Source organism: Rhinichthys klamathensis, unplaced genomic scaffold, assembly GCF_029890125.1.
Source record: "Rhinichthys klamathensis goyatoka isolate OS25496 unplaced genomic scaffold, OSU_Roscu_1.1 h1tg000042l_1, whole genome shotgun sequence".
Lineage (NCBI taxonomy): Eukaryota > Metazoa > Chordata > Actinopteri > Cypriniformes > Leuciscidae > Rhinichthys > Rhinichthys klamathensis.
In genome coordinates, this window is record NW_026606589.1 from 2,136,905 (window position 1) to 2,163,572 (window position 26,668).

The following is a 26,668-nucleotide window of genomic DNA, read 5'->3' on the forward strand; positions in this document are numbered from 1 at the left end:
AGAAGTTCCGGCTACAATGTTCTTCCGCAAGACACGTGCAGTTTATTTATTGACGAACGTAGACGTCACGCGCATTGCACACTGATGGTGAAACGCGCCAATTACGAATTCACAAATTAAGGCATATAAAAATGGTCTCACGAAACACAGAGCCCCTTCCTCCTAGTCCTACGTCTTTTCAGCGGTTATATTTTCCTCTGTCGAGCGATTACTCTCATGATCGCTCGACAGAGGAAAAGGAAATTCTTATAAAATGCAGAAGGTAAGGAGTGAGATTTCTGCTTTTAGTTACAACTATAAACTTTGATAACGAAAATTCTGTATCAGTTTATTATAATACTCTAATCTTTTAAAATGTAATGCATACATTTGAATGTTTAATGATTTTTAAAAGATAGAAAGATGATAATAGACAGATAGATAGATAGATAGATTATGATTCAAATGTAAATAGATAGATTGTATATAATTCAAATGTAAAATGCTTAAAATTACAGATTAAAATTACTGTCCAAAATCCATGAAAATCCTGAAATTTGGCAATGATAATTAATATATTACAGGTATTTCTGCTGCAACCCAGAAAGCCTTTGCTAGCCTTGGTCCATTAAAACCTTCATCAGCATGCATTGATTAATCCCATGGCATGTAGCAAAAAAAAAAAAAAAAGGTGCGACCAAATCATATGCTGGTGCGACCAACTGAGAAAGTTGGTAGCACCAGTGCAACCAGTGGAAAAGTTAGTCTGGAGCCCTGTACACACACTCTCTCTCTCTCCTGGCCAGTCACAGTATTTGTTTACAAAACATTACATGTTCTCCCCTGCCTGCTACCGTGGCTACAGGTTAGATCAAAGCCCCCCCCCCCCTTCAGGCACAGAGGATGATTTAGAGGTTGACCCAGATTTTCAGGTGATAGAGGATCATCAGCCATCAGAGGATGATTCAGAGGAGGAAGGCCCTCGGTGTGATCCATCATTCACATCTAAAAATGGGGAAATAATTTGGAGTTCTTCTCCTCCACTGCAAACTCCAGGAAGAGCCCGGGCAGAGGAGATCATCAGGAGGACACCTGGGCCCACAAGGTATGCGATTTCAAGAGCTGAAGATATCAAGTCAACTTTTGAACTGTATTTCCCACGCTCTATTCAGACCATTCTAGTTACCATGACAAATATGGAGGGGAGACGAGTGTATGGGGATCAGTGGAAAGAGATTGACTGGACTGAAATGGAAGCGTTCATGGGTCTTCTAATTCTTGCTGGTGTTCTAAAATCAAATGGCGAATCAACACGAAGCCTGTGGGATGGGGAGATGGGGAGAGCTATTTTTCGAGCCACCATGCCTCTCAAAGATTTCATAAAATTGTCAGGTGTAATTCGCTTTGATAAATCCACAAGATCTCAAAGAAGAGAAACCGACAAGCTGGCACCCATCCGTGAACTGTGGGAAAAATGGGTAGAAAGGCTTTCCCTGATGTATAATCCAGACATGTATGTGACAGTGGATGAACGTTTGATTGGATTCCGTGGCCGGTGCCATTTCAAACAATATATGCCGAGCAAACCGGCTAAATATGGCCTGAAAATCTGGGCAGCCTGCGACGCAAAATCCAGCTACAGCCACAACATGCAGGTCTACACGGGCAAACCTGCAGGAGCACAACGGGAACAAAACCTGGGCAAACGTGTGGTGCTTGACATGGTACACGATCTAAAGGGGCACGTTGTCACGTGTGACAATTTTTTCACGTCTTATGCACTTGGTACAGAGCTCCTGCAAAAAAAAATAAGGATGCTGGGCACTGTAAGAAAAAACAGAACAGAGCTCCCAAGTGCATTGGTGACGATGCAAAACAGGCCACCTCATTCTTCACTTTTTGGATGCACTGAGACACACACCATCGTGTCGTACTCCCCCCAAAAAAAGAAGAATGTGATTCTGATGAGCACCATGCATAAGGATGCAGCAGTGAGTGACCGTGAAGACAGAAAGCCCATAATGATTCTAGATTACAATGCCACCAAAGGAGGAGTCGACAATCTAGATAAGGTATGTGGTTTTTGTTCAATGCTAAAAATAATTGTACAATAATAACTTATATTCTAAGCTAAATGATAAATTGAACTTGAAATGTATTGGGAAAAATTAAATGTATTCTTAAAAAACTAAAAAAGTAATTTGCATTATAAAATAGTTTTACTAAAATGTTGTACATGTTTGTGTGATATCACAGATTGTTGCAACATACACCTGTGCCCGAAAAACAGCTCGCTGGCCCATGGCTATCTTTTTTAACATCCTCAATGTCTCGGCCTACAACTCCTTTGTTCTCTGGAGGGAGATTAATCCAACCTGGGGGCAGCTGAAAAGCTACAGGAGGCGGCTTTTTCTCGAGGAGCTGGGGAAAGCGCTGGTCTACCCATTCATGAAAAGGCGTCCACACATTCCTCGAACACCAGCCTCTGTGAGCTTCCTAAAATGGGTAAAGGACTCCAGAGATGAGGAAGCTGGTCCCTCGTCTTCCTCATCTGCCGGTCCACCTACAGCTGGTCCCTCGTCTTCCTCATCTGCCGGTCCACCTACAGCTGGTCCCTCGTCTTCCTCATCTGCCGGTCCATCTACAGCTGGTCCCTCGTCTTCCTCATCTGCCGGTCCATCTACAGCTGGTCCCTCGTCTGCTGGTCCACCAACAGCTGGTCCCTCGTCTGCCTCATCTGCTGGTCCACCTACAGCTGGTCCCTCGTCTGCCGGTGCGTGCAGACTGGTACTCCAACAACCCAAAAAAAGAAAAAGGTGCCAAATGTGCTGGCCGGAAGATATAAAAACCAGCAGTTTCTGCAAAAAATGCACACTTCCAGTCTGCAAGAAACACACTGTCACTATCTGTTGCATCTGCAGTCATAAGTGAAACAATTAGCAGACAGTTTGTATGTATATAGTTCAAATAATCTGTATTATTATTATTATTACCATACTTTAAAAAAAAATCTATTTACTGTTTGATGATTATTGTTTGTTTTTATTTTTGAATGAGTTCCTGATATCTATTCCATATTCAACAATAAAAAAAAAAATTACAGTTTGTATGTATATAGTTAAAATAATGTTTATTATTGTTATTATTATTATTATTAACATTTTATTTTTTAACCTAGTAAATGATTGTTTGCTGTTATTTATTTTGTTTATTTACGTTCATCACAATTGCTGTTCCCTTCTGAAGTTATTACTACTTATTGAATTAAAATTAATAAAAAATACCAATTTATTGCAAAATGTCTGTATGAAGTGTTTTGAATTATCACTAACCATCCCTTTTTTTGTTAAATTATTTGAATGATCAAATACTGAGTAACAAAAATGTTTGCATTGTGTTCCCTTTCTAACCAAATGCTATAGTTTGATTGTAATCATAACGCAAAACCTAATACTTATCTTAAAAAAATTGTTTAAAAAAATAAATAATTAGTCTTTTAGAATATCTAAATGTATATTTAAATAAAAAAAAACGAATAAGATTGAGAAATCATGTCTAAACCAACAAAAAGAATCAAAAAGCCTTTCTATGTATTTATATAGGAAGCTATAGGCAGCCTACAGGCTGAACAGGACATTGCACACATGTAACTATTTTTAAAGCCACTAGGTGGCGCTCTTCTACTTGAATTATTTTTTTTTTATTAAGCTGACACTCTATTTTGATGTGAAATGTTGTATTTATTGAAAAAAAATATATATATATATAAAATAAAAATATGTATATTAATTCTAATGGAAAAATTATATAATTAATGCAAAGTATCATAAAAAATTCAAAAAATTCTAAATAATAATCAGAAAATATTATAGAACAAAAATATATTTGAATGGTTATCCTGGGAAGAAGTAAAGTTAAATTTTAAGGCTTCGTCCGTTTTTGACCGGGAGGAAGCTAAGTGTAACCCATTTACGAAGAAGCCCAGAGGGTTAATACGTATTAAGAATATATAAAAAAAATATACAATATGATTACATAGGCATTTCTTTCTGTATGTATATATTTAATCATTTAACAAACATGTAGGCTACACTCATTCATAAATTATATTTATACACGTAAAAAGTCATAATGTATAAATTATATTTAATTTTAATAGGCTTTATATCCTATAATTCGCTGCGTGTCATCCGCACCAATAACAAAAAAAAAAAAAAAAAAAAAACTATAACAAATTATTTAGCCTTTGTTGCTTCAAAGAAAAAGAATGACTTTTGGAATTCACCTTATACGACTGCAATAAAACGAGGTTGATCGCGAAATAAAGCGCTCTCTATCTGCTGCTCACTCGCATTCGTTTCTAGCATGGTTTCTAGCTGTTATGAACGCGTTTCGTCAACAGGTTTGTTGGCCAGATTGTTGACAATCATAGGCTACACACTGCTCAAACATTTTAAACCTGGATTGAACACTCCAATTGATTTTATGAAAAACCTTTAAATACGTTAGCTATTTATAATTTAATAAAGATAGGGCCTATTTGGACAGAGGTTTATCCTGAAAGGAATTTAGCCTTTCCCTGTTCTCATTATTTAAGTTTAATAAATGGGTATATTTAATAAATATACAATATGATTACATATGCATTTCTTTCTGAATAGATTTCATTATTTAACAAACATGTACACTCATTCATAAATTATATTTATACACATACAAATTCATAATTTCAAGTGTAGCTGTTTGTTTTTTTGTATTAGGCTATGTCTATGATCTTCGTTACTTGATTTATATTTGATAATCCTTTTTTAATCAAATAATATAAAATACTTACAAATAGAAGTATTTTATATAAATAAGTACAAACAATTTATATTGATATAATAACTTATTTGCCTGGCTAAAAGTGGCACCTCCGACTTCCGGTTTTTATAGAGGCTGCCAGCTGCCGATTTTTCACTGAACCCTCTCTCGAACAGGCCTTAAAGCCGCCAAGTCTAAAAAGGCAGCTCCTAAAAAGAAATAAAGTTTGCAGTTTGTTCCTCAACGGCTCTTTTAAAAGCCACCACTAACTCTAAATAAAGAGCAAATCTCATGTAATGATTTCTGTTAATTTTACAAGTAATAGCTGTTACTTTCGACCATGCAATCAGAGCAAATAAGTCACCACATCTAGGAAAAACTCAAGTAGACCATTTTTAATCATAAGAAATTTATTCAAAATGGCCAAAAAGCTTATGAGGGTTCAGCCAGTGTTCACAGTCCAAATAGGATGTTGTACAACTTTGTAAAACTCTTCTTAAACAACATTTGCTTTCTTAAACTTTTAACATAATGTTAATTGTCACTCTCTGCTGTTTTATATTTGTTTACTTTTCTCATTACAGCACTTTGGTCAGTCTTGTGACTGTTTTAAATGTGCTTTAAAAAATAAATAAACTGAAACAACATAGTAGCCTACAAACAGAATACACACACACACACACACACACAAGTGATAAAGATCCCAATATTACAATAGGAGGTTAACATAATACAGTATCAGAAGGTCAATGTCCGTGTGAAAAGTGTAGCACTTTTTGTAGGAACAGCGTATAATATCTATTTTTGTATTTATTTGAATTTAAAAATAAAAAAATGTTTTTTTTTTGTGGTTTCATCCTTTCTGTTTTAGTGAGACATAACTCGTGCATAACTGTTCCCGCCAGAAAGAGGGTTGGGCTTTGCTAAGACGATCAGTGATTGGTTTGAATATTTGTAGACTTTAAACCAATGGGCGACTACCACTCTAGTTTAGAGATAGTATGTGGAGGAGGGCAGGCTCCAGTGTTGCCAAGTCCGCTTATTATAAGCGACTTTGGGCTTGCTTTTCTGTAAAGTCGCTTACAAATATTGGTAGTCGCGGGTCGCGGTTTTTTTGGGCTTGTTTCTAAAGTGTAGTTGCTTATTTGGGCTTGTTCCCAGCTCGTTGTCAAGCAGATATTTTCTATATGTTATTTAAACGTACGAGTTTGTCTTGCCTGTTCCCTCTGTCCCTCCCCTTTCCCCATACACACAGGAGACAGTAGAGTTTTTTCCCACCCACATCCTGCTTCTAATTGGCTCTGACCCAGATGGCAACGAGTACTAGCCAATCAGAGGCAGAGCAGGGCTATCGTTTTTTTTTCTGTTTAGGAAAACGTCAGTGAGTGACGTTTAAATGAAAATACCTGCGAGTCGCGACCGTCGCGACTGATGGTGACTGGACTGTAGGAGAGTTTTTATATATTAATTATATTTTAGATATTATAAATATAGATATTATAGTTTAATATTTGTTTAACCCTTTAACTGTCACTCCCCCTTTTTTCGCATAGATGGACATGAAAATCACTATCCAAACTTAAATGGTTGTAATTCAAGAATGCTTTGGAATATAGACCTATGGTTGGTCTTATTGTAAAGAAGACATTTGCCATATTATTGTTGAAGTGAAGTATTATGAAATTATGAAAGTGAAACAGAAAAAAACTTATACAAGTTTGAGTTTATGAAAATGAACAATGTAAAAATATAATTATTTATATTTTCTATAATATATATATATATTACAAAATATATTTTACTCTAAAACTGCAAGAAAATGTAAGCCAAAAATCTAAAGAAGTTGTGTTCCAAATTTTAGGTTGATATCTCAAAAAATTTGCTTTTTAGTGAGATTTTATTTGGGCGCAGTACCAACATTTTTCACTAGATGGACAGCCAAGCTTCATTACTGAAGAAAAATAAACTGTACTGTGCACAGTTTTACACAACTGCTCTGTTTACAATCTGTCCACATGGATGTAAATTGACAATCTGTACCCACAGTTTAAAACTATCCGTCCCCACGGATTGTAAAACCGTGTACACAGTTTAAATTTATTTTTCTCTTCCCGGAACCTAGGGGGGCTCCGTAGAAAAAGCTCTTTTACTGTCTATGAGAAAAAGTCGCTTGTTTTGGGCTTGTTTTCACGGGCCTGGTTGCTTATTTGTCTCGCGAGATCTGGCAACACTGGCAGGCTCGAGAAATTCATTATTTTATAAACGTCGATTGAGAAGGTTGTACTAACAAAATTGAAAAAATGAGCGGTAGAGGTAAAACCGGTGGCAAAACTAGAGCGAAAGCCAAGACTCGCTCATCCAGGGCAGGATTGCAGTTCCCCGTCGGCCGTGTTCACAGGCTTCTCCGTAAAGGCAACTACGCAGTGCGTGTCGGTGCCGGTGCTCCTGTTTATCTGGCGGCTGTGCTCGAATATCTTACCGCTGAGATCCTGGAGTTGGCTGGAAACGCCGCTCGAGACAATAAGAAGACCCGCATCATTCCCCGTCACCTGCAGCTGGCAGTGCGCAATGACGAGGAGTTGAACAAACTTCTGGGCAGAGTGACCATCGCTCAGGGCGGCGTGCTGCCCAACATCCAGGCCGTGTTGTTGCCCAAGAAGACCGAAAAGGCCACCAAATCCAAATAAACGTTTTATTAAGACCAAAAGGCTCTTTTAAGAGCCACCCATTTTATCTCGCAGAGAGCGCTTTTGTCTATTTTGTCAATGGCGGCTCGCATCGAGGAAGCAAGCGTTAACATTGATGCTGCTATTTCATCCGTGTTGTCCAATCTACCTAATATTGTTTCATATTGTTTCATTAAAAGAACATCAAAGAACGGCTCTTAAGGCTTTTGTTGGTGGAAACGATGTTTTCGCCCTTCTCCCGACCGGATTTGGCAAGAGCTTGATCTACCAAATGGCTCCTCTGGTAGTTAAGGAAATGGGACTAGTGCAGCACCCCATCGCTCTCATCAGCGTCACGGGTTGGCTTCGGTGTGAGTGGTTGAAATAGCACGTCGATAAAGATGACAGACAAGTGGCTTATCCAATCATATGCAAGGATTTTTGATAAGGCCCAGCCTTCTGAAACGCCATTTCAATGGATCGGTTCCAGATGGATGAGTGAAGCTATGGCGGAGCGAAATTCATCTGGCTAGGGCCAGGTTAGAAGACCCCCATACTGAGATATAATTTAAATTTTCTTATTGTGGAAAAAGCATTTTTTTTGTGATTGGCCAGATTTTAGCAATAACAAAGATAACTGATGGATCCTTTATGATAATACGTACACTACCGTTCAAAAGTTTGGGGTCGGTACGATTTTAAATACTTTTAAAAGAATTCTCTTCTGCTAACCATGGCTGCTTTCTTGACAGGGCGGCCAGAGCTTCTTTGCAGCTCAAGTCAGCGAAGGTGTTGTACCTACAGTTCAGGGTCAGGAAACAGACCCTTAAGATTGGGTTTAGCTTTTGAGGCTTGTAATCGTGTTTTAGGCCATGTCCACACGGACACGGGTATTTTTATAACCGGAGTTTTTCCTACAGCGTTTTAAAAAAAAATCCCGTCCACACATGCTCGGTCTCCGTCTACATGAAAACGTAAAAACACGCAATCAAGCGCGGTCAAGAGCATGCCACGCCAGCAGGCGGTGATATAAACCTTAACCCTAAAGCCACGTTGGCCAATCAGAAGCGCAAATCTGATGTCAAACACAGCTGATAACGGCGCACACTCTGACGTCGCAAGGCAAAAACCCCGGTTTCACTGTCTACACGACAACACTGTAACCGGCGTTTCTGAAAATCCTCACCCTGGCAGGGGTTTTCAAAAATGTTCGGTTTCAGTGCGTTTTCGTGTGGACGAACGGCCGAACCGCGTAAAAAAAAGTCACGGTTATAAAAATACCCGTGTCCGTGTGGACAGGGCCTTAGAAATTGGACCTGTTAGAGCAGTGTTTCTCAACTCCAGTCCTGACTCCTGAGGATCCACCTCCCAGAAAGTTTTTGATGTCCCACTAATTAAAACAGTGGTTCTCAAATCCAATCCTCAGGACCCACTGCTCTGCATATTGTGTATTTCTCCCTTATTTAACACACCTGATTCAGATCCTCAGCTCGTTAGGATAGACTCTATGAACTGAACTAATGCCGCGTTCCAGGCAACCTGTAACCCGTGTTTTTCCAACTCGTAACTGGGTGTACATCGTTCCAGGCAACGTGTAACCCGTGTTTTTCCAACCTTATACCCGTGAAAGTGCACTGGAACGGCAGTCAAACCCGTGACTTCGTACTAGATCGATGTACTCCCAGTTACGAGTTGAAAAAACACGGGTTACAGGTTGCCTTGAACGCGGCATAAGTGTGTCAGATAAGAGAGACGTAGGCCTATACAAAATGTGCAGAGCAGCGGGTCCCGAGGACTGGAGTTGAGAACCACTGGTATAGTGTATTTGTGGACATGTGCGTGTGACAAACTGATTGATTTTCCCTAAATTGAACACTGAACAAGCAAAAGACATAAGATAGCAATGTTTTACATTTCTCACATCCGTTGGAATTTATATGGCTAATCATTTGATAGGTTGTGTGTAATTACTAAACAAATAACCATTTTTTGAAGTAAAAATAGTTTTGAATGAGGTTTGCTTTTTGCAACATTTTGCATTTGTGCGCATTTTATGGTTGTGTGTAGAATTGAATTCAGGAATTTCACAAGCCATTAAAAAAAAACCTAATGCTGAACTGCCATTTTAAGTAGGCTACTTTATATAAATAAACACTTGATTCATAACAATCTTGTTTTTATTCCCAACCACACTGCTGAAACAGGCCATCACTGCCATAAATAAAACAATTCATTCATCAAACTCTTCAAACGAGAAGATGGGTGGCTCTTAAAAGAGCCTTTGGGTAGCTAAGATTAGTAGGTGGTGCTTTATTTGGAGCTGGTGTACTTGGTGACGGCCTTCGTGCCCTCAGACACGGCGTGTTTGGCCAGCTCGCCGGGCAGCAGTAGTCGCACAGCGGTCTGGATCTCCCTCGACGTGATGGTGGACCGCTTGTTATAGTGAGCGAGACGAGACGACTCACCGGCAATGCGCTCGAAGATGTCGTTGACGAAAGAGTTCATGATCCCCATCGCCTTGGAGGAGATACCGGTGTCAGGATGAACCTGCTTCAAGACTTTGTAAACATAGATGGCATAACTCTCCTTCCTAGACTTTCTGCGCTTCTTTCCGCCCTTCCCGGCGGTCTAGGTGACGGCCTTCTTGGATCCCTTCTTAGGCGCGGACTTGGCTGGTTCAGGCATGATACTGTGTGCTCAGAGCTGATTAAGTATTTGATGCGTTCTAAAGTGCGAATACAGGGGCTTTTATTCACTACCCTATGCTAATTATCAAAGGGAAATGGGAGCTTCTGATTGTCTGTTTTCATGGGCCAAACCCATAAAATCGTATTTCATTGGACAACTCAAAGCGGAATGAGGGCCAATCACATACGTTATATGATAATATTTTGGGTCTCTGTCGGTTAAAGAGAGATGCTAGCTCGATGGGTGAAACGTTATCGACAAACTCTATAGTGAAATAATCAAAACTAACTTTAGCTGAACATAACTTTATTCTAGAGCTGCTGTAAAGCCATAACGTCACTTTAATTTCCTAGTATCACTGTAAAGCTGCTTTGAAACAAGCTATATTGTTAAAAGCGCTATATAAATGAAGGTGACTTAACTTGACTTGGACAGACTGGCGCCCGCAACCCAAATCTGCGACCTGGAAGGTCACGTGCCTAACTTCAGGGTCCGAGTGTCAGCTGCATAATCGATGGAGATATGCTTCAGTCTATCTGTATGTGTGGAAAATTACTATGTTTATCTATTTCTTAGCCAATGAGAACCATTCAACCTGAAGCAAGGACGTATCTCAGACCTTGGTGAAGCCTATAACTGCTGTGATCTTTGTAACTGTAAGCTGGGCGCCCATACGCCCTCGTATACGAACTCCATTAAGTCTTGAAGCTGACTTCTGCTGATGAAACTGCAAACTATCTTCAGTAAAACTTTTCTTTAATTTATTATAATTCTGACTCTTGTCTTAATTAATAATTTCTGGTTCTGGGTCTTTGACTGTAAATCCCCTTACAGTATAAAATTTAAACAAATACAAGGGTAAAAAAAAAAGAACATTGAGTTTTGATTTCTATAGTGATCAAATTAGGTATTTACACAAAACAGAAATGCAAGAGGGTCAAAATTATATATTTCTTTGAAAATATTGAGTTTAAATTTCTAAATGAACAAATCAGCTCACACATGATCATTGGTAATCGGGAAATGATTGTGGCATTTAAATGGCAGTGTTTCCCAAATGAAACCAGAGCTGTTAGTTTTGAATGATGTCTGAACTGTTTAGCGTTTTGCAAAAAAAAATGTGTCACAATTGCAAACTGAGTGCAGATAATGTGCTTGCAGTTTTGCAGACTTGGTCTGAGGATTATACATGAGTGAATGTTTTCACAGAATGGCCTCAAGTACAACTTTTAGAGTGGAAGCGTTTAAAAAACTGTAAGAGATGCATCTGAAATGTATAAACTTATTCTTTGAATTATATACAGACTCGGACACACTCTCTTTGTAAGATTATTTTGACCATGCAATGCATATTAATTATGAGTGCTATGGCATGACTTTCAATTAATTGTCTGCAAAACCTTAAATTCTCTCACATCATGTGGTAGTGAAACAACTGCTTGATTTGTTATATCGTTAATTGTCAAATGTAAACTATATCACAGCTCTAAACTGCTCAATGTATACAAGCATGACTAACACACCAGTTTACAAACCTCAAATTTCCATGTCAAACTCAAATATTTCAAAATATTTTTGTTCCTTATGTGTCACAAAAACAAACAGCCTATCAACAACAACAAAAACAAAAACAACAAATGTTGAGTTTAATGTTTCTTAAACATTTAAGTAAAGTAATGTGTGACAGTAAAACCGAAAGTCAAAACAACTGTTTTTGTTCTTTATTAAAATATCTTCTGGTATGAGACAATGTTGTTTTCCGGCCTTTCCAAGCAGCACATCCATCTGTTTTTAATGACACAGACAAGTTGCCAAATCAAACATTTAGATTAAAATATGCATTATAAAGTTTACGCAAGTAACAGGAGTCCTTTACGTTTAGGTTCAAAGTTTAAATGACAGTAGGCCTATGTGACCCAAATCAGGGGCTGCATGTGTGTTTTCTTACAGAACTTTGACCTGTTTGCATTTAGAATGTGCCCTTGCTTTTCCTTATTATCTATAATAGTCATTTTGAACTGTCTTTGTGCTTTACATCTGTGGACCAGCAAGCTTATATTGTATGACCTACATGCATTTGGCTTCCATTTTAGGGCCATTTGCATTACTAAGACAAAATTAAAAATGAATTATTGGTGTTATGTGGAGGAAGGTGAACCCAGGCGCAGACAGCAGATGCAATGAACACAGGATTTATTGATACAAAAACAGGAAAAACAAAGCCCACGAGGGGGCAAAACAAGACAGGACTATGAGACTAACTAGACTGAGACAGATAACAGGGACACAAATAACCTTTACAGGCAAAAGCGCAACAGGACTAAAACTCTTGACAAGATACTCACAGACTCTGACAAAGGTTTGACAAGGATTAACACTCAGGTAACAATCACAATGAACCGACAAAAGACAGCAGATACAAGAGGATTAAATAGGGAACACTAATGACGAGGACAGGTGAAACTGACTAGACAATAATCACAAGACGAGGATAACAAGGGGGCGGGGTAACGAGACAACACAAGCACATGGTCCAAATAACAGACCATGCGCTTGTACATAAAACATGGGTCTGCCATGATCCTGCCACAAGACCAGTGAAATCAAAGACAAGATGGCAGAATCATGACAGAACCCCCACCTTAAGGAGCGGCTTCCAGACGCTCCTCAAGGGGAAACTAAACACAAGACAAGACAGACTGTGACATAGATAAACACCAACAAAACATGGAAAACACTAACAATGGCAAACAGGAATAAACAATAACAGGGTTCGGGTGAAAAATCAAAAACAACATACAAGGCAAAGGAGGTGGAGGAAACACAGAGTTCATGGGGGGGGGTCCAGGGTGGATGGGAGGACTGGGGGTCTTGGGTCCACGGGAGGAGGGCTGAGGACGAGAACTCCGGGCAGGCTTGGACGGGGACACATGAGTAGAGGTCTTGGGAGAAACAGTCCGGGGACAAGTGGAGACAGGAACGAACGGTGAAACAGTCCGGGGACTAGTGGAGACAGGGACAAACGGGGAAACAGTCCGGGGGCTAGTGGAAACAGGGACAGATGGGGAAACAGTCCGGGGGCTGGTGGAGACAGGGACGAACGGGGAAACAGACCGGGAATTAGCAGCAACAGATTCAGACGAGGACACAGAGGATGCGGAACCGGGACTCCTGACGTGAGACATAGCAGGGAAAGGGGCAGGACAGGGTGCAGCGCTCACAGGGATAGGATCAGGTGCAGCGCTCACAGAGACAGGCTTGGGAGCTGAGGACAAGGCAGGACAGACAGGGGGTTCAAGAATAGCGACGAGACGGGTAATCGGAAAGGGTCTTGGCCGCAATGATGACGGGCATCTCCTGACGAGCTGAAACTGCTCGCAGAACCTCCTTAGCGGCTAGATCGGCCGCAACTCTCTCAGCGGGCTCTGGGACAGCGCTTGCTGAGGCGGGCTCTGGGACGGCGCTAGCTGAGGCGGGCTCTGGGACGGCGCTTGCTGAGGCGGGCTCTGGGACGGCGCTTGCTGAGGCGGCCTCTAGGGCGGCGCTAGCTGGAGCGGGCTCATGGACGGCGCTTGCTGGAGCGGGCTCATGGACGGCGCTTGCTGGAGCGGGCTCATGGACGGCGCTTGCTGGAGCGGGCTCATGGACGGCGCTTGCTGGAGCGGGCTCATGGACGGCGCTTGCTGGAGCGGGCTCATGGACGGCGCTTGCTGGAGCGGGCTCATGGACGGCGCTTGCTGGAGCGGGCTCATGGACGGCGCTTGCTGGAGCGGGCTCATGGGAAGACAGAGACGGAGGACAAGAGGGTCCCTTCCTCCTCCTCTTCCTTCTGGGACGCGGAGCTGATGTCACAGCTGGACTGGAGATCGGCAGGAGAAGCGCAGCAGGGTCCATGACTGGAAGTGGGAGGGCTGTCTCAGGCAGGGAAGACTCCGTCGCTGAAGACTCCGAAGTGGACTCCCAGGAAATCCGTCTCCCTCGTTTTCCACGGAGACTTGCGGGTGTGGATGAAACCTCGGCAGTCGTGAGGGAGCCAGCCTGGTCCCCAAGCGTCGCGACGCCTATAACACGACCCTCCGGGATCACTGACAGCTTGGGTGATGGTGACGACAAGGTGGAACCCCGCGACTCCCGTGACAAACAATCCACCATCTCACCAAACGGGCAGCAGACCAGCTTCTCCCGTTCAGCCAGGGGTGGAGGAGCGTTGAGACCCGCAATGAGGTAGCGGTTGAGGAGGATATCAGGTAGGAAAAGCCTCCTCTCGTTTGCAAACTGGGCGTACTCCCTCAGGGACCGGTCTCCCTGGGGAGGAATTGGCAGCTTGCCATTACTTGCATCAGAAATAGTCCTCCGCCACCATTGTGCAAGGTCATCCGGGTTATGCTCAACAAAAGAGGACATACTGTCTGCTGGGTTCCTTGTTGGTCGGTTCATTCTGTTATGTGGAGGAAGGTGAACCCAGGCGCAGACAGCAGATGCAATGAACACAGGATTTATTGATACAAAAACAGGAAAAACAAAGCCCACGAGGGGGCAAAACAAGACAGGACTATGAGTAGTGATGTGACATCTGAAGCGAGGCTCCGGAGCTTGTGTCGAGCAAAAAGGGGCGTTCCAGATGAAGCCCCGATTCGAGGCTTGTGTCGTTTCCGTGAAAATCACGTGACGATAACAAACGAGGCCTCGGATTGTGTTGAATACGTCATTGCTTCATTCTGAGTATCGCTTCCGGATAAAAGTGGTTCGAAACCTCGCGCCTCTCGTGGGTTTTGCAGTAGGCGTTTGCATTGGTGTTGAAGTGTTGGTTGTACGAAGTAGTGAGTAGCGAGTTGTAGCGAGTTTGTAGTAGCATAGTTATCATTATATATCATAGCCTGTATTATATATTATATTACATTATACTTAGTTTAGTAGATTATTAGATTATTAGAGTAAATTAGCCTATATCTAGTTCTAGTTGCTATATATATATACATATATTGGTAGTAGTGTTATTATTGTATATATATATATATATATATATTATTGCTATTATTATTATTCTAAGACTAGATAAATAAATAAATAAATAAATAAATAAATAAATAAATAAATAAATAAATAAATAAACAAATAAATAAATAAAAATCAGTAAAAATGTTCCCATCCCTGTTGCAGTTTGCTGTTCCACTCCCAGTTCCATAAGCACTACATAATTGTACTCCCAGTTCCATAATCACTGCACTATTGCACTCAGTCAGCACTGCACTCAGTGATTTCTTGACACTCATTTGGGGCATTCACTGTCATAACTAACCCAAAGAACTACTGAATACAAAGTTATGTGTGTGTGAGTTGTGTGTGCATAGGTAAACACAAGCAGAGTAAAAAACTTTATTTAATACACAGGCAATAGAAAAAGGGTGTGCCCACACCATGACAATTTGGTTGCTCAGGATGAATAGATTTGTGTGCGATACATTGCTTTGCACAGCAGGTGTCACTAGGGAGCACACTGTTTCATGAGGCTTCAGGTAAACGAACCTTTTGGTGAACCAATGGGCTGGAAAGCCTCAGTGGTTCAGGAAGCCTCATTTGGCCATCACTAACTATGAGACTAACTAGACTGAGACAGATAACTATAGGGACACAAATAACCTTTACAGGCAAAAGCGCAACAGGACTAAAACTCTTGACAAGATACTCACAGACTCTGACAAAGGTTTGACAAGGATTAACACTCAGGTAACAATCACAATGAACCGACAAAAGACAGCAGATACAAGAGGATTAAATAGGGAACACTAATGACGAGGACAGGTGAAACTGACTAGACAATAATCACAAGACGAGGATAACAAGGGGGCGGGGTAACGAGACGAGACAACACAAGCACATGGTCCAAATAACAGACCATGCGCTTGTACATAAAACATGGGTCTGCCATGATCCTGCCACAAGACCAGTGAAATCAAAGACAAGATGGCAGAATCATGACAATTGGATCCAAAAACCTTGTGTCGTTGATTGATGTCATCAAAATCTCACTCCAACCAAAGCAAAGTTGGAAACCCTGATACTGTTAGTTTATGAATAAAATAACTCTATCATTGTTCAATCAGTTTCAAGAACAACATTATATCCATTTAAAAACATCAATGTCCAAAGTACACTGCAAAATGAATCATTGAGGCTGTAAGCATAAAAAATCTTTATTTTTTACAAATAAATCTTTGTTTGTTACTTTACTTGGATAACTTGAGCAGCTCACTTAATTTGGATTTGTGGCAAAACTACATTTTGTATAATTATATATTGCACTTCTTCCCACTGAGTAATCTACAAGGCTTTGTATAGACATGTGCATTTCCAACATACTATTTAAGTATAGGCCTACATTTACTTAAAATATGTAATGCTGGATTTGGCTGATGCAAAGAACCCGTTTCACATGGCGCATGATGGCGGCAACATATTTTTCCAAATTGCAATTAATAGATACTGTTTGTTCCTCAATGGCTCTTTTAAGAGCCACCCACTAACTCCAAATAAAGAGCAAAACTCATCCAATGATTCCTGTTCATTTTGAAAGTAAATAGCCATGATGTGACTTTACGACCACTTAGACTCATGCAATCTGAACAAATAAGTCACCAAATTTAAGAAAAACGCAAGTCAACCATTTGTATTAAGAAATTGATTTAAAAATGGCCAAAAAGCTGAAATGAGGGGTCAGACAGTGATCACACAAATATAGGATGTTGAACACAGTACAAACAGATTATATATATATATATATATAAACACACACAACACTATGCTGGAGAGTTGTGACAATGCAAACACTCATATACAATATGGGCAGTGATAAAGCTCCAAATAAGGAAATTAACATAATACAGTCTCAGAAGGTCAATGTCCACAGTGTGTGAGTGTAGCACTGTGTGAGGGTAGGAACAGCATTTAATATCCATGTATGTATTTTTAATAAACAAATTTAGTGGTTTCATCTTTTCTGTCTTATTGCATAATTCTAGACAAATGGAGCTGGAGCGCTGCTGGTATCCCTTGTATCCTAGTGCTCTTGGAAGGGTTAAATGTTCATAAAAAAGAAATGGAAAAAAATCTAAGTCCAGGCACTCAGTAGGATGCAAAAGTTAAAAAGCCTTTATTGTTTTAAGGGCTAAAACATTAAAACACCAACGAGTATCGGCCCACATGTGCATAATTGTTCCCGCGAGAAAGGGGATTGGGCTTTGGAAGACGTTCAGTGATTGGTTCGAATCTTTACGGACTCTAAACCAATAGGCAACGGGCACTCTCGTTTAAAGACAGTTTGTGGAGGACGGAACTGATATTCATTCTCTCTGGAAACTTCGATTCAGGAGGTTTGAGAAACTACGCTGAAAAAATGAGCGGCAGAGGCAAAACTGGTGGCAAAACAAAGAGCGAAGGCCAAGACTCGCTCATCCAGGGCAGGACTGCAGTTCCCCGTCGGCCGTGTTCACAGGCTTCTCCGTAAAGGCAACTACGCACAGCGTGTCGGTGCTCCTGTATATCTGGCGGCTGTGCTCGAATATCTTACCGCTGAGATCCTGGAGTTGGCTGGAAACGCTGCTCGGGACAACAAGAAGACCCGCATCATTCCCCGTCACCTGCAGCTGGCAGTGCGCAATGACGAGGAGTTGAACAAACTTCTGGGCAGAGTGACCATCGCTCAGGGCGGCGTGCTGCCCAACATCCAGGCCGTGTTGTTGCCCAAAAAGACCGAAAAGGCCACCAAATCCAAATAAACGTTTTATTAAGACCAAAAGGCTCTTTTAAGAGCCACCCATTTTATCTCGTAGAGAGCACTTTTGTCTGTGTGTTAATATCGAATAACACAGTCAGTGAGTGGGTTGATTTAAAAAAACAAAAAAAACATGAACAATTACGAATACAACTGCAGGAACCAGGTGTGCATGCTAAATTTATGAACATGATGATTTTGTTATGTGTTTGGGGTTGCAGTCATTTTTTAAAGATGGTAACATGATTTTACGCAACCACAAAGAATACAAGTAAATACAACCGTGAGTAGGCTATAACGCCCAAGGATGTTTGGTGCGCAAAGAACTAAAGAGAACAAAGCGGCACATTGAGCGGGAAACCCGTATGTTCGAAAAGAGGAAACGCGCAATCATTGGCTAGCAGTCATGCACGTCACACATTATCCAATCACAAGCATCTGCACCCCCTCGACACTATGAGCTCGTGCCCGCGCAATGCCTTAAAAGCAGGCATGTAAAATCAAACCGCATTTCCAGCGCGAGAAAGAAGTAACTAACTACAGCAATGGCAAGAACCAAGCAGACCGCTCGTAAATCCACAGGTGGTTAAGCTCCGAGGAAGCAGCTCGCTACTAAAGCAGCCCGTAAGAGCGCGCCAGCCACCGGCGGAGTCAAGAAGCCCCATCGTTACAGGCCCGGGACCGTGGCTCTAAGAGAGATCCGCCGTTATCAGAAGTCCACCGAGCTGCTGATCCGCAAACTGCCTTTCCAGCGGCTAGTGAGAGAAATCGCTCAGGACTTCAAGACGGATCTGCGCTTCCAGAGCTCCGCTGTCATGGCACTGCAGGAGGCCAGCGAGGCTTATTTGGTCGGGCTGTTTGAGGACACCAATCTGTGTGCCATCCACGCCAAGAGAGTCACCATCATGCCCAAGGACATTCAGCTGGCCCGCCGTATTAGTATTAGTTAACTTCAGAATTAAAATGTCCTAATAATGTATTCATCCCCAGGTCATCCAACATGTTCATGTATTTCTTCAGTCGAATATATATATATATATAATTTATTAGGAAAACATGGGATTTTTCTCCAGAGTGGACTTCAATGGGGTACAATGGTTGAAGGTCCAAATTGCAGTTTCAATGCAGCTCCAAAGGGCTCTACACAATCCCAGCTGAGGAATAAGGGTCTTATCCATAGAAAGTAAATTAAATGCGCAAAACACAGCGACCCCTTAGATTTCAACGGAGAAAAGTGAAGCAGAAGCACTCACTGTACAGGCTCAAACTGAGCTTGACGACATAGATGTGAAGTGAGCAACCTGTCTCACAGTTGTAAGTCTTCTTGTAGCTGTGCCAAGAGGAATCTGAATCATTCCCTTCCGAATCTTGCAGAGACTGAGAGCGTGAGTAGGAGCTGTCCATGAGCTAGCAGCAGGAGCAACTTTATGACTCTATGGGCTTCTCCCTTGACTTTATACCTCCACGTCCCCCCGATTTCCTGCGAGCTTCTCCTCCTCTATATGGTAATTTCTCTACTGTGCGACAGAGAGTGGCCTGTTATGACGCAATCGTTAGCCTATTTTTACAAAAACGGCTTCTACGGGGCCATAACGTAAGATACAAAGTAATGGAGCTTTTTTATAAATTGTCATGTTTCTTTAGAAATAAACAATGGACAAATGGAGTCTTTGGACGCCTCAGATGTAAAGTTATTCGCTGTCAAAGTGACGCCAAAATGAATGGGAGTCAATGGAATGCTAACAGCAGGTGATGGTCTGCTACAATAGCTCCCCCCAAGCGAAGCTTCAGTTTCCGGCTGATGGATTACCCCCTTGGTCTTATCTAACGAAACGATATGTCATTTTCTAAAAAAAAAATGTTTGATATACTTTTTAACCACAAATGCTTGTTTGCACTAGCTTTGCGATCCGCCACACATTACGTAATCACGTTGAAAGGTCACGTGTTCAAGGTTCGGTTGGGTGAAAATCAAATTTTCTCCTCCAACTTCAAAATCGTCCAACATCGTTGTTTTACCTTTTATTTTCTTTGTTAACGGTGTTTGACTTAGTCTTTGCAGGTTCCCTTTGTAAACAGGTCGGTACTTCCGCCTATGTCACGTGTGACCTTTCAACGTAATTACGTAATGCTTGGCGCATCGCAGAGGAAGTGCAAGGAGCATTTGTGGTTAAAAAGTATATAAATATTTTTTTTTTTTTAGAAAATGATGGATCGTTTCGCTAGATAAGACCCTTATTCCTCGGCTGGGATTGTGTAGAGCCCTTTGAAGCTGCATTGAAACTGCAATTTGGGCCTTCAAACATTGTACCCCATTGAAGTCCACTACATGGAGAAAAATACTGGAATATTTTCCTCAAAAACCTTAATATAATTTAGACTGAAGAAAGAAAGACATGAACATCTTGGATGACGTGGGGGTGAGAAAATTATCAGGAAATTTTAATTCTGAAGTTAACTAATCTTTTAAGGCCCCGATATACCTCAAGTGAAATCGAAGAATGAACTGATGTAACGTAATGTCAAAATAAAATCAGGCCAATACAAACTTCGTTTGGAGTTTGTTTTGGGAGTTCGAAAAAGCTGGCCAAAGCAAACTTTCTGGAAAAGTTTGAATGATGCCCTTCACCCGACCCTACACCTAAACCCTACCCTTTATTATACTTGCACGTTTTGTCCATCAAGATAATTATCACAGAATTTTGAAGCCTAAAATCAGTCGCCAGAAGTAAAAAGCTACACAATGTTCCCAAAAATGCAATGTCACCACCACTAAGTTTCCTCCTTCTTCTTCTTCTTTTATTTTGGCATACCAATTTAGTGCATTACCGCCACCAACTGTTTGGGGTGTGGAGCTTCAATGCGGATTTCTACTTAAAAAAAGAACCCTATATATATATTCTTGGTTATTCTTAAATTCGATCAAATAAGTCTGTTTCTTTAAGGTATGTCATGATAGCTGGCCATGCTGATGGTTTTGATGTAGAAAAGGAAAGTAAACCCTCTACTGATAAATGTGTGTAACCTAATTCTTTAACTTATTCTAACAGTATGATTCGTTCTATTCTGTATGCTTCACATTCTATTAATATATGCTCTACCGTTTCTCTCCTGTCACAATTAATGCATATTCCTGTTGCGTGTTTCCCTAAACGACTGAGATTGATTAAGACCTGTGTGTCCAATTCTTAGCCTTGTGATTACAGATTCTTCCCTTCGCTTCCAACCACCCTGCCTCCTTGTTTTCACTTGTTTCTGTATTTTATATAAAAAACGACCTTTTGTCTCCTTTTCCCATTGCTCTTTCCATAACCCATTGATTCTTGTTTTAATGATACATTTAATTTCCATTTTACTCAATGGAACTGTCCATTGTATGTCTGACTTAAGAGTCTTTTTAGCCAAACGATCAGCTTCTTCATTACCCTCTATCTCAACGTGAGATGGGACCCACATAAAACACACTGTAATATTAAGATTGTTTAATCTATATAAACTATGAAAGATTTCATAAATCAAGTCAGGCCTACAAACAGATTTACAATTTGCAATACTTATTAATGATGCCCTTGAGTCTGAACATATAATATATTGATTAGGCCCAACCTCCTCTATCCATGTAAGTGCTAGTAAAATAGCTAAAAGCTCCACAGTGTACACTGCTAAATGATCTGAAGTTCTTTTTAAAATTGATTTCTGAAAATGTGGAATATATACTGCTGCTCCCGTCTTCCCTGTACTTGGGTCTTTTGATCCGTCTGCAAATATTTGAATACTATTATTATAGTTGATACCTAAATATTGTTTTACCAGGTCATTAATCACACCATACTCCTTGTATTGTTTTAACATCTTTGCGATTTCTAGGTCCACAACTGGTAATGGAAATATCCAAGGAGGAATAACAGGTAACGCCACTGTACAGCTATGATTTAATTCAACAAGTCCCAGTTTCTCAGCTTGACTATTTCCCACCCATCCAAAACTGTTAAATTGCTTCCTTCCATGTTCCCAACATGCGTTCAACACTGGTTTGGTTGGATGACCCTGCTTATGTCCCTGCAAATTTACCCAATATACCATGGCAAGCTGAAGACGTCTAAGAGATAAAGGCATCTCCCCTACCTCCACCTGGAGAGCTGGAATTGACGAAGTCTTAAATGCACCACTAGGCAGAGAGCTTGTGTTTGGACCAGGTCAAGCTTTTGCAAATGAGATTTTGCAGCTGAGCTAAATGTAATGCATGCATAATCAAATGTTGATCTAATTAAGGCAATATAAATATGTTTAAGAGAGTTAGCACCCCAACCACTTCCTACCACGCATCTCATAACATTAACTGCCTTTTTACATTTGGTAATATTCCTCTGTATATGATCTCCAAATGTCAGCTTATGGTCCATCCATACACCTAAAAACCTTATATTTTGTACCTGTTTAACTGACTGCCCATAAAGAGTAACTTGTATTGCAGGAGTATACGTTTCTTAGAGAAACAAATAACCTGTGTTTTGTCTACAGAAAACCGAAAACCCCACCTGTTTTGCCAGTTCTCAACATTACTGAATGCTGCCTGTAGTTTCTTTCCAACAAATGCTGCATTACGACGACCCCTTACCCATATTGCCCCATCATCTGCATATAGAGATCTCCCAAGGCTAGCATCAACCTCTGAAAAAACCTCATTAATCATGATCTTAAATAAAATAGGACTACATACACTTCCTTGTGGTACCCCATTTTCTATAGAGTAAACATTAGAGTAAGATACTCCAATTCTTACCTCTAGTCCTGTCTTTCAGAAAATTCATGATCCAATTGAACATTCTTCCACCAATTCCCATGGATTCCAATTTAATAAGAAGACCCTCTTTCCATAACATATCATAGGCCTTCTCCACATCAAAGAAGACAGCAGCTACTATTTCTTTTTTAACCTGAGCCTTCCTAATTTCATCCTCCAAACATATCACTGGATCCATAGTTGTCCTCCCTCTACGGAAACCACTCTGTTGCGGTATTAGCAAATTCCTACTCTCCAATGTGTAAGTTAACCTGTCTGTGACCATATGTTCAATTATTTTACATAAATTAGACGTTAATGCGATAGGTCTATAGCTAGTTGTTACACCTTTATCTTTCCCTGGTTTCCCAATTGGGATAACAACAGAATGTTTCCATGCTGACGGCAATACCCCTAACTCCCATACCTTATTATATAACTTCAGGATCACCAACTGTGCTTGATGGTTTAAGTTTTCAACCATTTTATAACATATTTCATCTTTACCAGGGGACGTTGCTTTAACTCCTACCAATGCTCTTTTCAGTTCAAATAAAGAAAAAAAAATGTAATGTTCCTTTAGGATTTTAGAGTGTCCTCTCATTACTTCTTCTCTACCTTTCCTTGCATCAGGTCTCAGATTTGTAGACCTATGAACTTTAACAAATGTCTCCACAGAGCCTCCGCTTTATCCTTATTTGTTATCAAAATTTTGTTATTATATTTAATAGCTGGCAATGTATACTCCCTCCTAATTCCTCCCATCCTTCTTATCATGCCCCACACTTGACTAATATGCGTTTCTCTCCCTATTTTATTGCAAAATTGCTTCCAGTAATCTTGTTTAGCTTTCCTAATTGTCTGTCTAACGTCTGCTTGTGCCTTTTTGTATTCTATTAGGTCATTAAAAGAGAAGGATCCTTTAACTTTCCTAAAAGCTCTATTTCTTGTCTTAATTACTTTATTACATTCATCTGACCACCAGGGGACTGTCTTATGGTGTTTAAATCCACTTCCTTTACCAATAACTTCTTTTGCAGTGGAGTACATGCTTTCTACAACGTTTGCATTAAAGTCATCTATAGCCTACTATCATACCTATTTTGGCTAATTCCTTCTAACCTCATACATGTCGTATTATAAAGTGCCCAATTAGCATTTCTTAATTTCCATCTAGGGAAACCTATTTCCTCCAACTGAATTGGACCCACTCCTATTTCACATATTATTGGGTAATAATGGTCACTGCCTACGGTGTTGTCGTGTATCCCACTTACTAACTCTTGCTATTTGTTTAGAAACCAGAGTAAGATCAATTGGAGATTCCAATCCTCTTGCTACATCTATTCTAGTAACTTTTCCGTCATTCAAACAAACTAGATCTTGATCTTCTATAAATTCTTCCACTACACTTCTGTTATAATCAGTATGTGTACCACCCCAAAGTGTGCTATGCGCATTAAAGTCCCCACACACCAAACTGTCTTATGCATTTCTCCACCAATTATCTTTTCAAGCACCCCTTTATTTAACTTCCCACATGGATTATAATAGTTCACTAGTATCCATATGTTCGTTTTTTTCTATCCATACTTCAATTACAATTGCCTCAGAATCTTTACTTATATTTATAATCCTATATCCTATTCCCTGTTGAACAAACATAGCTACACCCACTAAGTTTCCGACAACACTTTCAGTTTTTATCCATAAAAATTCCCAGAACTTTTGAGTTAGAATAGTTTGTAAGAGCACAATTATAAACATAACGATGCTGTAAAAACGGACTGAGTTTACCTTTTCGGCATGATGACGTTTAATCTCCTCGACAGCCTCTGTAGTCATATTTTTCAAGACACGTATAGCTTCAAAAATTCACGAGTGGGGTAATAGTTTACGTCGGAGAATAAAACTTGAAAGTGTCTTGAGCTTGTGTTCCAGACCTTATTTCAGCCATTTAACCAAAACCCATAAAAAAAAAAACATTGATTTTGGGACGATGAACCCGGAAGAGCAAAATTTGCTAACTCGATTCCACATTTTGGCCTACAAAGTGATACCTGCTGCACCACTCTAACTGGCCAAACAAAGAAGGCAGGATTAACTGATCACAGAAGAGGAGTGCACCGCTTGTTTTACCACTAAAAGAGTGTGTGGAAAGTAGCAGCTAAACAATTAATATTTGACAACTGTTTTACGAGAGGAATATTGACTGACCGACATTAATACAGGGATGCAAGCTAGGCTACTGAACTTTTTATGAAATTTCACTGTTTTGAATATAAAATATGCTATAATTTACAATTCATTCATATAATTCATAACTGAATGTGACAAGGCAAGACACGTTTTGCGTTTTCGACATATCAGACATAACAATAAGAGTGAATGTGTGTATATTTTAAAACAAAATATTATTTGCAAGTGCAGACGCGGGGACGGTTGTAATACGGGTTAAATTTAAAACTTTCAATTTCTCCAATTAGGAACAAGTTACAAATCACCTGATTCACTTCACACATGCTTGGTCAAAGTCCTTTTAGGCAAGTCATGCCACTCGGCCGCCATCTTGGCAACGCCTCCGGGCAGCTATTTCGGACTAACAAGACCAGGCTCCTATCTAAATGAATGGGCAGAGAGTCAGAACTGCACTTTCACTGGTAACCAGGACATAAAAACTGCTTGTATAGAAACAGCAGTAAAATATGATAACAATCGCTGAAAAAGTTAGATGACTTTGCCCCAAAATAAGGTTTAAAAGGCCTTTTTGCCCACAGGTTATACGTTTACTGCGCAAGGGTTCTCGTCTCCGCTGTCGCAAACCTCAACTGTGCGCATGCGTCAGTGGAACCAGACGATAGGCTTACATGTTTCCCGGCTTGACTGTTAAAAGCAGACGATTGGCTTTCCAGCGGGAGGGGCGGGGCATGTGCATACAACCGCCATCTTTGGCGTTATGGGTTTTCCCTATATAGTTGTATTGAGGATTGAGGAAGTGGCATGTCTCTATATAAATTGTCTCTGGCTTGGTTTAGTCCTTCAGAAAAACAAATTTTCATGCAAGAAAGTAACTTTTTTTTTTTTACTTAATTTATTTTTGTTATGGCAATTCCTGCTTTAGTTAAACTCATCAAAGGTAAATTATGTTTATTGTGTGTCTGTAGATATTTTTCATGCAAGTTGTTAGTGCTAATGTTTTGGCTGTTATAAGCTGTAAGGTGAGCTATAGTTTGTGGCTACAAGACTGTAGCTGTAACATCAAAGCATGGTCCTACCCCCAAGTAAATTATTTGTTGATTTAAGTTTTTTGTTTTTCTCCAGTATATGCCTAGGTCAGGGGTGTGGTCTAAACTCGGTCCTGGATGGCCACTGTCCTGCAGAGATTATGCTCATTGAATTGTAACATTTCACTCCTCATGTTTGAAACTAAATCGCACATCTCCAGTCTTCTCTGGTTTAAATTAATTACTTCACAACTGCAGTTGCACCTACACTGTTAAAAAATACCTGTAAATTTTAGAGTAAGAGACTGGCAGGAGGATTGCCAGCCAGTTATTCTAATTTTTACAGTAGTATCTCTGTAAATTAATTTACATAAGTTTCCTGCATTCTCTGATTAGCCTATACTGTAAATAACTTTATTTTAAAATAGTTGTTTATATAAAGTGTTGTATAATGCACAACTTGATTCCTATTACTTTGATCCCCTAATCTTGAAAAACATGTAAAACTGTATTTAATTTTATAAATTTCAAATTGGTATGAAAAAAAAAATCATAAAATTGTGTATTTTTGTATTATTGTGATTTACAAAATAATTGTATTCTTTAATGGACATTAAAATTACTTGAAATATAAATTAGCCATCATGGCCATTCACACAAAGAAGAAATACGCAATCTGCATAAATTTAAAACAACAAGTTGACCAACATGATCATAATAAAATACATTTTCACCACTTCCTAAACCAACCAAC

The 26,668-nt window shown here is 40.1% G+C and overlaps 2 protein-coding genes and 3 pseudogenes across 2 annotated transcripts; 4 read left to right on the top strand and 1 right to left on the bottom strand.

The window, feature by feature from the left end:
- Positions 1-812: 812 nt before the first annotated feature.
- Positions 813-5,005, top strand: LOC130082232 (piggyBac transposable element-derived protein 4-like). The gene is made up of 3 exons (XM_056247002.1): positions 813-2,051; positions 2,236-2,752; positions 4,959-5,005. The coding sequence occupies exons 1-3, from the start codon at positions 813-815 to the stop codon at positions 5,003-5,005; spliced, it is 1,803 nt and encodes a 600-aa protein (XP_056102977.1).
- A 2,077-nt stretch (positions 5,006-7,082) lies between these two features.
- On the top strand, positions 7,083-7,483 carry LOC130082262 (histone H2A-like). The gene has a single exon (XM_056247065.1). The coding sequence runs from the start codon at positions 7,083-7,085 to the stop codon at positions 7,467-7,469; it is 387 nt and encodes a 128-aa protein (XP_056103040.1). The 3' UTR covers positions 7,470-7,483.
- Positions 7,484-9,693: 2,210 nt separating this feature from the next.
- Positions 9,694-10,136, bottom strand: LOC130082247 (histone H2B-like; annotated as a pseudogene).
- A 7,393-nt stretch (positions 10,137-17,529) lies between these two features.
- LOC130082263 (histone H2A-like) lies at positions 17,530-17,934 on the top strand (annotated as a pseudogene).
- A 512-nt stretch (positions 17,935-18,446) lies between these two features.
- LOC130082233 (histone H3-like) lies at positions 18,447-18,857 on the top strand (annotated as a pseudogene).
- Positions 18,858-26,668: the final 7,811 nt, after the last annotated feature.

Bases quoted from the DNA above. Each gene is read 5' to 3' on its own strand.
- LOC130082262 (XM_056247065.1), top strand. From the start codon at position 7,083: ATGAGCGGTAGAGGTAAAACCGGTGGCAAAACTAGAGCGAAAGCCAAG.
- LOC130082232 (XM_056247002.1), top strand. From the start codon at position 813: ATGTTCTCCCCTGCCTGCTACCGTGGCTACAGGTTAGATCAAAGCCCC. The intron at 2,052-2,235 runs GTATGTGGTTTT...GTGATATCACAG, and splicing joins GAGTCGACAATCTAGATAAG to ATTGTTGCAACATACACCTG. The intron at 2,753-4,958 runs GTGCGTGCAGAC...TCTCTCGAACAG, and splicing joins AGCTGGTCCCTCGTCTGCCG to GCCTTAAAGCCGCCAAGTCT.